At 54.5% G+C, this 11,619-nt stretch overlaps 1 protein-coding gene across 1 annotated transcript; it reads right to left on the bottom strand.

Annotated features, from left to right (window-relative positions):
- Positions 1-3,296: 3,296 nt before the first annotated feature.
- Positions 3,297-6,789, bottom strand: LOC119444314 (uncharacterized protein K02A2.6-like). Its single transcript, XM_037708731.1, has 4 exons — positions 6,721-6,789; positions 4,686-5,723; positions 3,967-4,626; positions 3,297-3,905 (listed from the first exon to the last, which is right to left on the bottom strand). The coding sequence occupies exons 1-4, from the start codon at positions 6,787-6,789 to the stop codon at positions 3,297-3,299; spliced, it is 2,376 nt and encodes a 791-aa protein (XP_037564659.1).
- Between the last annotated feature and the right edge of the window lie 4,830 nt (positions 6,790-11,619).

Raw genomic sequence — 11,619 nt, 5'->3', positions numbered from 1 at the left:
TGTAATAATTGAGCAGCGCAGTGCGACCAGCCCTGCCAAGGTGAGAGAGAGACGAATATGAAATCCCGTCAGGACCAGGGGCAGATGAATGACGACACGACGCAAGAGCAGCCTCTAATTCAGGCATCGTAAAGAGCAAGTCGTAGTGGTCACTGGGGGAAGGTGGCGCAAAAACCTCGAATTGAATTGAGGCTGGCCGAGTTGTGCCCACAATCATCTTGCAGAAATCGTCCGCTACCTCTACATCAGTGCGACGCTGGTAAAGGGCCAGAGCACTGAAAGGGTACCTTTCTTGTGGGGGAGAACGCAGGCTCCTAGCTACATGCCAAATACGTGACAGCGGCTTGCGAGGATCCAGTGATGAACAGAACTTTCTCCAGCGCTTCCTTCCTAATTTCTCGAGATGGCGCTTTATTTGTCGTTGAGCTCGGCGACAAAGGGCGAGATCGTACGTAGATTTCGTCCTTCTGTATTTCCTTTCAGCGCGCCGTCGGACTGCGCGTAACCTCTCGAATTCCACGTCGATAGGAGACCCCGGCGTCGGTGCACATAAGTTCCGCGTGGCCTCACCGAGGGCGGACGTGATCAAGCCTTCTATTTGGGTTGGTGACTCGAGATCCGCACAGGAATTCTCCACAAATGTCTTAAAGGTGGGCCAGTCTGTGTACCGCACATGAGACGAAGTAGGTGCGAACCACTTCACGCAGATATACGTTGGTATGTGATCACTGCCATGTGTTTCCACATCACTGAACCAGCTAATAGAGGACTGTAGTCGTGAGGAAGCAAACGTCAGGTCCAAGCAGCTACTGTAGGATGTGCCACGCAGAAACGTAGGAGAGCCATCGTTGATATTGACGAAATCCTGGGAGTGCATAAAGTCGGACAGGGCTTTGCCTCGGTTATTCATTACTGCACTTCCCCATTGGGGGTGATGAGCATTGAAGTCGCCCACAATAATATGAGGAGCTGTACAACTCTGGATTGCTGAAGACAGGTACGAGAAATCAATGTGATCTCTGGGTGGAATGTGGCCGCCGAGTATAGAGAAGACCCGTCCTTTAAGCGTTAACGTCAAGCAAATGTAGTGGTTCGTGTTATGGGGCTGTAGGACATGGCGGTAGTGTGAGATATCTCGGCGTATGCACACTAACACCTTGCTGGTTTCATCAGCTTCTCGAGACCACAGCAATACATATCCAGAAAGGCGGAAAGCAGAAGGCATGTTGGGCTCACATATCACAATCACAGGGAAGCGGTATTTCTGGACGCGCTGTCGGAAGTCACTCAGGCGACCACGCAGACCTCGGGCATTCCACTGCATCACTACACTGCGACGTATGCGCATCGACACAGAGGAGGGGCTGTGTGGTAGCGCCATAACGAATTAGTGCAGTGCCGCCAAGAGCGGCTCAATTGCCTCCAAAAACTGAACAACCCTTGCTGTTGGCGTATTGAGGCCTGAAAGTAGCGTGCGCATGGAGTGTACAAGTTGTTTCAGAAGAACGTTCACCTGCTGGCCTTCCGGCTTGTCCACATTGTCCGCTGGAACGGCATGGAATCTTGGACACGTTGGTTCGACGACCTTGGATGACAGAGCAGGCCATTCAACATCAGAGGAGGTGGTTAATATACCTGCATCTTTCTGAACCACCGTGGTAACATGGGGCGCTGCAGCAGGCGGTGTCTTATTATGTAGCTCAAGACGTTGAGGCACCTGAGCTGAGAGTTTCTGTGACGGTGGCTCAGCCAAACTAGTGGCGTGTGACTTTGAGCGTCGGCTTCGGGAACGACGTTTGCGGCGACGAATCGACGCAGCCGCTTCTTGGTGACGTGAGTTGTCTTTTACCATCTTCTTCAGGATGAGCCTCTCGTTCTTCATCATAGGACAGTCTTTAGCCGTCGCCTCATGAGCACCGAAGTAGTTGGTACACTTGACAGTCTCTGTCGTGCAAGTATCATGCTGGTGTGATCCGCCGCATCGACGGCAGGATATGCTTTGTGCTTTCTGGATAGCTTGCGTGGATGGAAATCATGAGCGTTTATAACTGAGTGGCGACCAGTAAGTTCACCATGCTCTACTTTTAGAAGAAGAAGAAGAAATAAACTTTATTTAAGGTTCCGGCACTTTGCTTTTAGTGGCCTCAGGTGTCGGATCGAAGTCCTTGAACTCGGGCAGCATGTTCGGCTTGCCGGACGGCCCAGATCTGATGTTCCAGCTCCGAACTTTTCAGGGCCGCCTCCCAGCGGCGGCGACACCGACGGAGAATGTCCCCGGCGGCCCCAGCAGCCGGGGCAACGGCGGGAATGAGCGAGCTCGAGGCTTCCTTTAATCTATTAACGCCTGCCGTTATGGGCGCGTCGCGAACGGCGGCGGTTTCAGTACCGTTGTTGCCGGCACATTCCCAGAGCATGTGTCGCAGCGTTGTTCTTAGTCCGCACGCTTTACAAGCATCAGTCGGATATAAGTAGTGGCGTAAGACTGCCGGACTTGGGTAACTGTTTGTAGTAAGCGTAAGTTTACGGCCTCTTTCCTGTATAATTTAACGTGCGGTGGCGGGACTTAGCGTCTTTCGAGCCTGTAGTGTTGTGTGAGGTCTCTGAACGGGGTCAGGCGATGGCCCCACAGCCATTGTGATTGTTGTTGTTGCAGCGTGTCTGTCGTAGTGTCTCGATCCGGCAGATCCGACGCCCCGCACTCGGGGGCGGAGGCGGCGTCCACGTAGTCTGCCACGGCTTGGCGAGTGAGACCTCGTGTCACGATCCGCCCCGGACCGGGAACGAAAGGGGAGGGGCCGAGGAACCCCCGTCCCAGATACGACACGCAGCGTGGTGGTGATGAACGATGACTGACCGCCGATCAGCTGTGCTCGCCATGTTTATTCCATACGGTGAACCTATGTTGCCCACCGAGCTTCGGCGGGCCACTGAGCCTAGCAGGCCAACTAAAAATATGGCTGGCGTGACGTCACACGATCGTCACACCCCCTTAGCCCCAGTTTGTTTGTCCACGCCAACAACACAAACAAAAAATGTTAACCAGGCGAGTAACGGTCCGGCGGCCTCCACTGTCGAGTACTCCGCCTGGGCACAGGTGTTGACGATCCGGGTGTGGCAACGCCGGGTGCTCCCTGAGTCAGTTGAGCTCCGTCCGGAGGGTCAGCAGTGACCGACCTTGATAATGGCGCCGAACTTGGTAGTGGCTCAACGGGTGCCGCACAACTGGCGACGCTTGCCGCCCCTGGTGCTTCGCTGGCAGTGACCGGTGTTGCCGTTGGCCCCCCTGCGGGCTGGCCTTATGAAGTCGCGCCCAAGGTTGCAGGCTGGGTCACGATGCGAGGCTGAACATGGTCGGCGTGCCGGTGCCACGTGTTCCCGTCCGGCATGCGGACGAGCAGCGATGAGGCACTGGCAGGAGATAGCACCTCTCTGGCGGACCAGGGTGGACCAGGACGGTAATTCCTGGTGAAGACCGGAGCTCCCGGCTCCGGCAAAGGCCCGGGACGGCACCCTCTGTCAGCAGCCAGCTTCTGCTTCAACTGTTTTAGGAGCGCTTTGGACCGGATGTCCGGATGCAGGACGTCCAAGGGTGTCATTACCATCCGACCCAGCAGGAGCTCGCAGGGGGCACGGCCAGTGCCGTCGTGGGGCGTGGTCCGGTACTGAAACAGGGCCCGGGCAACCAGCGTCCGGAAATCTCCAGACTTACACTTTTTCAGTTTGTCCTTGATTGTCTGTATCACGCGCTCGGCTGCACCGTTCGAAGCAGGGTGGTACGGCGGAACCATCATCCGGCGAATTCCGTTCTTTGTCAGCCAGGCCAGGTACTCTGTGCTGGCGAAAGCGGGGCCATTGTCGGACATGATGACGTCCGGCAACCAATGGGCAGCGGAGACCTGTCGCGCCTGCTGAAGGAGTGGTGACAGGTAGGACCTCCACCCACTTCGAAAAGGCGTCCACCACTACCAGGAAGTAGTGGCCCTTGAAGGGACCCCCAAAATCCACATGTAAGCGGAACCAGGGTCTCTGTGTGAATGGCCAGGGGGTGATCTCCACATGACGTGAGGCCCACTGGTGCTCCTGGCAGACCTGGGAGCTCTGCCCCATGTGAGCAATGTCCTGGTCCAGGCCAGGCCACCAAACGTGAGAACGGGCCACCATCTTCGTCTTTTCTACACCAGGATGACCCGCGTGCAGCAACTGCAAGACCCTGGACCGGATACTTTGTGGGATCACCACCCAGAAACCCCAGAGTAGGCAGCCCTGCTGCAGGCTCAGCTCGGCAGCCTTGTGGCTGTAAGCCTGCTGCACCAACTCATCCCCTCGGGACACCGCCTTGACCACCTGGGACAGGACTGGATTCCGAGTGGTCGCCTGTGACACCGCAGATCTGGAGAGTACCTCCGGGTACGCGCGCTCCAGCATGAACAGTTCAGCAGGCTCTGGAGCAGCAGCTGGCACCTCCGGCAGGGGCAGGCGGCTAAGGGCATCAGCAGGTCCCAGGTCCTTTCCCGGACGGTAGACCAGCCGGTAGTTGTAGGCCGCAAGCCTCAAGGCCCAGCGTACCACTCGAGGCGAGGCCTGCACGGGAACCGCCTTGTCCGGCCCCAGCAGACCCAGCAGCGGCTTGTGGTCCGTGATTGCCCAAATTCTCTGCCTTACAGGTACTGGTGAAAGCGCTCGACCCCGAACTTCAGGGCCAGGCCTTCCTTATCCAGCTGGCTGTAACGTTGCTCTGCAGCAAGAAGCCGACGGGAAGCAAACGACACAGGGCGTTCCTGGCCATCATTGTCCCGGTGCGCCAGGACGGCTCCCACTCCGTACGGCGACGCATCTACTGTTAGGACGACAGGCTTGTCCGGATCGAAGTGCACCAGCACTGGAGCCTTGGTGATTAGCTCCTTGCTGCGCTGGAATGCCACTTCCTGCTCCTTCTTCCAGGTCCACTGCTGACCATCTCGAAGTAGAAGATGGAGGGGCTGTAGATGCGCCGACATTTTCGGTAGGAAACTCCTGTAGAAGTTGATCAGGCCGAGGTAGCTCTGAAGCTCCTTCTTGTTGTGGGGCTTTGGCGTCTGGAGCACAGCATCAACTTTGCGGGGGGCTGGGGACAGGCCAGCCTGGGAAATGACGTGTCCCAGGTACTCAACGCTGGGAGCCAGGAAAACGCACTTTGCCAGCTTGAGCTTGAGACAGGCGTCGTGCAATCGTGCCAGGACGTTGTGCAGGTTCTGCAGGTGGTCCCCGTCGTCGGTGCCAGTAACCAGGATGTCGTCCAAGTACACTGCCACGTGCCTCATGCCCCTGAAGAGGTTGTCCATCCCCCTCTGAAAGATGGCCGGGGCTGAGGCCACGCCAAAAGGTAAGCGCGTGTACTGGAAGAGCCCCAAAGTTGTCGATATCGTGACATACTTTCGGGAGGCATCCTGGAGCACCAGCTGCTGGTAAGCGTCTCTGAGGTCGAGCTTTGTGAACTTCTGTCCCCCGGACAACGCCGACCAGAGATCTGCAATCCGGGGCAGCGGGTACTTCTCGACGGTAGCGACGGGGTTGATGGTGACCTTGAAATCCAAACAGATCCTGACACTCCCATCTCGCTTGAGGACTGCAACTATGGGAGCGGCCCACTCGGAGGTCTTGACGGGCACCAGGGTGCCATCTCGCTGTAACCATTGCAGCTCCTGGGTGATCCCGTCCTTCAGGGTGAACGGCAGTGGGCGAGGCTTGAAAAAAACACCGCATATCCACGGGGTGAATGATGATGATTGGGCGAAGCTCCGGAGGGAATCATCGGTAAACCGTGAATCTTCCGTGTAATTCGCCCAGTCTCGCCGCACTAAATCGAACGATTGACTTCCACCAATGACACGCGCCATATGTGACGTCATTCCTATTTTATAACAGCGCCCTTCATTATAATTGCACCATCTCCCGCTTAAGGGGACGCTAGCACAAACGCGTTAGAAACGTGCAGTACTCTAAGGGGAAGAGGCCACAGCGTCTTACGCAGCCGTTTACACATGCCAGAACGTGCACCGCGTTTGCCGACGCCATCAGCGTTTATGAATACGGGGGTAAGGCGGAGAGGCCACAGCGTCTTACACCAGCGTCTTGCACGGGCCGTAACGCGCTAGCACAAACGCGTTAGAAACGCGCAGTCTTTCGTTAATGTTGGGTATTTATTGCCATCGTGGTGCGTCTGTCTATGTACGCTTCGTGGCGTAGTGGTTAGCGCCACGCGTTCAGAAGCGAGGGGTCCCTGGTTCGATTCCGCAACGGCCACAACTCTCGGAATTTTTTTTTCTCATAAAAGTAGACGTGGCTACATACTACGACGACCACCACTACTACAGAGGAGGGACAGACCCACACCCTAAGGAGCTTCGCCCCTAAAAACTAGGCCGGGCTCCCTCAGGAACGTAAATGCTAGCAGTCGTGCCAGCAAATCGAACATCGTGCCGTCGTGCCCGCGCCTGCTACCGCACGTCTTCGTCGCGAACCCTTGCGACGGCTACCCTGACCGCGGGCTTGTGTGGAACCTGGGCTTGATCCAGGCTGCTGCTGCTGTGCGCTGTTCGTCCTCCCCCCTCGGCAAACCCGTGCGAGGTGCCCAGTTTTTCCGCACGTGAAGCATTGTGCTTGGGAGAATTGGCACTGTGAGGGGGAGTGTTCACCACCGCAGCGACTGCACGTACCACCCTTAGTCGTCATCTTGTTTACCGTTGCTTCCGTCGACGGTGAGCCGGTCGCGCGTGCAATCTCGCCGGCGTCCTTGGCCGCAGCGTCCATCGCCTGCGCTGCCTTCACGACGTCGTCCAGCGAGGGATCAGGAAGCTCGAGGAGTCATGTCTGCATGGTGGGGTTGTTTATCCCGCAGACGAAACAGTCCCGGAGCAGGGAGTCGAGCTGGTCCCCGAAGGCGCAGGCATTCGCTAACCCTCGTAACGCAGCGACGAACTGGCCGAGGGTCTCTCCTTAGCGGCGGCTCCGGTTGTTGAAGCGAAAACGATCCATTAACATTGACGGTGCCGGGCTGAAGTGCGACCGCAATGTGTTGAGCAGCTCACTGAGTGTCTTGACATGCGGGGTGGCCGGCTTGAGAAGGTCGAGCAGGAGACTGAAGACGCGGGTCCCGCAGCTGGCCAGGAAAATGTCCCGCTGTTTTGCCTCGCGTGTGTCGTTCGCCCGGAAAAACACTGTGAACTTGTTCCTCGTAGACTGGCCAGGCGGACCCATCACCCTCGAATGGCTCGAGCCTCCCGTACAGCGGCATGGCGGCAGGAACGGGGGGCGGTGTCTCGCCGCTCTCGGTGGCTTGGGTCGACACGTGGGCTTCCTTCGTCGCCAGTGTCACGATCCGCCTAAAGTCCCTATATAAGAAAAGTACCGCCATCCTTTGACAAATGCCGCTTCGCTCTCTCCTGTGTTATCCTGTATCTCCAATTGGGCGATGATAGCGCGCGCTTTTCACTTCTTTATGTTTTCTTTTTTTCCGCCTCAGAGTCATGTTGAAAGTCCTCTGCGCAGCCGCAGTCGCTGGCGGCGGCGGCGGCGCGCGCCTGGCCTGAAAGCTTCAACGTGGACTTTCTAGGTGTGCCACCGTCGACTTGGCTTTCGCAAGCAAAAAGTAAAGAAAAAGCAAGCGCTTTAGGAGAGGAGGCGGCGGAGGAAGGAGTAGATGGCGGTACTTTTCTTATATAGGGACTTTAGATCCGCCCCGGACCGTAAACGAAAGGGGAGGGGCGCAGCGTGGTGGTGATGAACGATGACTGACCGCCGAGCAGCTGTGCTCGCGATGTTTATTCAATGCGGTGAACCAATGTTGCCCACTGAGCTTCGGCGGGCCACTGAGCCTAGCAGGCCAACTAAAAATATGGCTGGCGTTACGTCACACGATCGTCACACCTCGAACCGCGGCGTGGTCCGCCTTGTTGCCCGCGAGTGGGACGTCGGAGTGTGCCGGGGTCCAGAGGAGGAAGACCGTAGAATTTTGTGACGTCGAGTCCCCGTCCTCGGAGATTTGGAGTATGCGGGCCGCTTCCCGCGAGACGCGGCCGCCCGCGCAGCTTCGGACTGCCACCTGCGAGTCGCTGATCACGATCGCAGCGTTCGGCATCGCGGCGAGTGCTAAGGCTATCGCGGCTTCTTCTGCCGCCTCCGTGTGTCCCGTGGTCACTGTAGCACTCGTGAGGCATTTGCCCGTGCTGTCTACAACCGCGATCGCGTGTGCGCTTCTTCCTTCGCCATATCGCGTGGCATCTGCGTACACCGCCTCGTTACTTTTACCAAACTTCTTTTGAAGGTCGCTAGCTCGTTTGTTGCGTCGCCCGACGTGATGCGTCGGATGCATGTTCTTGGGAAGCGGCGGGACGATCAGGCGGTCGAGGACCGAGGCTGGAACCACCGTTTATTCTCCATGCTGAGTGTGGTACGTGATTCCGAGCGACTCGAGGATACGTCTACCCGCCGTTGACTTGGATAATCGTTCGTATTGCGCAACGTCCTGCGCCTCGATTAATTCGTCGAGTGAGTTGTGAAGTCCGAGCTCTAGAAACTTGTCGGTGCTCGAGTTGATTGGAACGCCTACCGCCCTCTTTAAAGCCTTTCGTATCATGCAATCCATTTCCTATTCGCTCCGACGCTATCCACTTGACGTAGGGGGCGGTGTACGTTATGCGACTTATCGCGTACGCCTGCACGAGACGGATCGCGCAGTGTTCACGCATATCGTTGCGTCTATTCGTGATGCGATGCAAGAGTCGGATCGTGTCGTCTACCGAACGACGGAGTCTGCGCACCGTCTCTCCGTTATATCTGTTTGCCTGCAGGTGTTAATCCCAGGATTCTAACTTTGTCTACGTGCGATATGGGAGTACCGCCTTCCGAGATAACGCGTATTTTTTAGTATTCCTGTTCCTCTTCACGCAGGGTTTTGCGACCTCTGCTCGTGGGTTTGTAGAGTAACAGTTCGGACTTGGTCGCCGAGCACTCGAGTGCCATTCCTCGCAAGTACTCCTGCACTGCATCTACTCCCGCCTGTAGCATTCGCTCGACGTGACCGTCACAACCTCCCCCGGGAACCCAGAGGGTGATGTCATCCGCGTAGAGACTGTGATATAATCCCTCTATTTCTCTTAATTTCTCGGGTAGCCCTAGTAGAAGTAAATTAAAGAGTAATGGTGATATGACAGCCTTGAGGCGTGCCCGTCGGGCCCGTCTCAAATTCCGGCGATTCTTCGTCGTAGACAACAACACGTGCACGTCTGTCCGTAATAAAATCTCGAATGTAATTGTATGTTTTGACCTAGTCCTAATGTGTTAACTCTTTTTAAAATAGCTTCATGTTTAACGTTGTCAAAGGCCTTTTTAATGTCTAGACCGAGTATTGCCTTGGTGGAGCTTGTAGTGTCTACGATCTGGTGTTTTAGCTGAAGCAATACGTCCTGGGCAGAGAGATTTCGGCGGAATCCTAGCATGGTGTGCGGGAACGCGTCGCGGTCTTAAAGTTGGTCACGCGGGTGAGAACAGCGTGTTCCATGACTTTGCCGACTGAAGACGTGAGCAAAATCGGTCTGAGACTATAGAGCGTAACTCGCTTGCCCGGTTTAGGAATCATAACGCAGGCCCGTTTCCACGCTTCGGGAAGGGGACCGTCGCGCTGGCACTCATTGATGTACGTCACGAGTCGGCAGATTGACTCGTCGTCTATGTTACGGAGAGGCTTGTTGGTAACCCTGTCAGGGTCGGGCGCCGATCGGGTGTTGATTTCGAACAGGACTGTCTGAATTTCTGCTTCGCTAAAGTCCGCGTCTAGTTTCTCGTTTGGGACGCCGTCGTATTCGGGGTGTTGGACGCTTTCGCCCGTCTTAAAGTAACGATCACGTATTGCATCGAGGAAGTTCTCGCCTTTATAATCTCTGACCAGTCTACCGAGTCTTGTGGCCTTGAGCTCTACTTTTAGCTATACCTAATCCTATCTGGGTTATTTCGCCTAACGAAACTATGAATTCATAGCGTATCTTTCGTGTGGGCGAGCGCCCCGGCTCCCCTATAATAACACTGTAGCGCACTTTTCAACCTGGTTATCGTGTTGCGCGATGTATTTTATTCCTGGTGCAATTATATTTCGATCCGCATATGCTACTTGGGAATAAGATCAGAACTTTGTAGCGCGACGGCTCCTTTAACAAGGATGACTGCTTGCAGTAATATATGTTTTCAAAATGACATCAGACGGCGTATTACAACACGCCAATTTCATGCACAGAAATTAATTTTATGCATGCGGCCCTATAATAAATCTCTATTCAATGCTTCGCAGTCACAATGAAAATCGCATAGTACGCTATTTACGAAATCTGGCCGCTTCGATGCAGTATTAGTAGGGAGTACTCAAACATTTCATCACGTGTCTTCGTTGGTTGGCGAAAACATTAAATTTTTCGTTCGGTGTGGAGATACGTTGCTAATCATGGGGGAGTTCAGCTATGCGAGTTAATGAAAAAAAAAACATTCAGTGGGGTCCCATATCGTTTGCTAAGACGACTTTCACGGTGAAAGCTTTAATGCGTCGTAATTCGCTTTTCTTGCTGTTACGTAATCTTTAATTGATCCTAATTAGTATTATTGTTCTTTGCAACTCTGTCTTAATTTGGCGTGACAAGTCTTATCACGGAGTTTCAAATTGATGTTAAGTAGTCTCTATTACTGTCCGCAACCCTTAATTTTAAATATTTGTAATTATTCTTAGTTACTTAATTAACTTTAAAACGCTTTCATAAAGGTGTCGTATGTCTGTGTTTGGGTCTCGTTAATTACGCTAATTACTTTTAATTATTTCAGGACTCGAATTACTCTTAATTATTTTTAGCTATTTGGTCACGAGACTGACGTAGTGGCCGCGTCGCGATGAAAGCTCGTCCTCCCTGCGTGGAGGGACCTAATCGATTCAGCAGGCATTTTCAATACACTTGTTCTCGCTCTCTCTTGGTTCACGTTTACATGCTTTATTGAACGACAAAGGTGTAGTATGCCGCCTTCTCATTTTTGCTACCCCAGGTGTTGTCGACGATGGTCGCATTCCGCGACTAATCAACCAGTTAAGCCTTTCACTTTAAAAGGCGCCGGTGCCCATTAACGCGAAAGCATGAGCGCTTATGCTCCATCTCGTGCATACGAGCGCTCACAGCGTTTTAGATACCGCATTCGCACGTATTAGCCCCGTTTACATGGATGCGATGCGCTAGCAAGTTGACGTGATGCGATGCGATGCACCAGTTGTCGCATTCATGTAAACGCGGCTTCGTGACAACGCTAATAGGCACCCAACGCTATTCTTTTGGAGAAAGGCAACACCTATTTAGATACACTGCGGAGCTAGGCGAGCTGGCTAGGGAGACCGCGCATGCGCAGACCCTGGCCCTATTTTTTCGCCGGCGTTCTCCAGCGGCGAAAGGACATCGGTCTGGCGTTCAAAGTTATTTTGCGGGCACCTGTGCAATGCGTGTTGCTACGAGGAAACACCGTTTGCATGTTCAACGGAATCGAGGTGCACCTGTGTAAACAGTGCACACCTCATTAAGAAAGTATGCCAGAAGACCACTAGTTCTCGCCAGAAGC

Source organism: Dermacentor silvarum, chromosome 3 (assembly GCF_013339745.2).
Source record: "Dermacentor silvarum isolate Dsil-2018 chromosome 3, BIME_Dsil_1.4, whole genome shotgun sequence".
Classification (NCBI taxonomy): domain Eukaryota; kingdom Metazoa; phylum Arthropoda; class Arachnida; order Ixodida; family Ixodidae; genus Dermacentor; species Dermacentor silvarum.
This window is presented reverse-complemented; position numbering and strand designations above follow the sequence as displayed.

Excerpts from the sequence above, each read along its gene's own strand:
- LOC119444314 (XM_037708731.1), bottom strand. The coding sequence starts at position 6,789 with ATGGACGCTGCGGCCAAGGACGCCGGCGAGATTGCACGCGCGACCGGC. Across the intron at positions 4,627-4,685 it reads GCCTGGCCCTGAAGTTCGGG|CCGCTGCTGGGTCTGCTGGG; the intron begins GTCGAGCGCTTT and ends ACGGACCACAAG. Across the intron at positions 3,906-3,966 it reads TCAAGGGCCACTACTTCCTG|GCGCGACAGGTCTCCGCTGC; the intron begins GTAGTGGTGGAC and ends CTCCTTCAGCAG.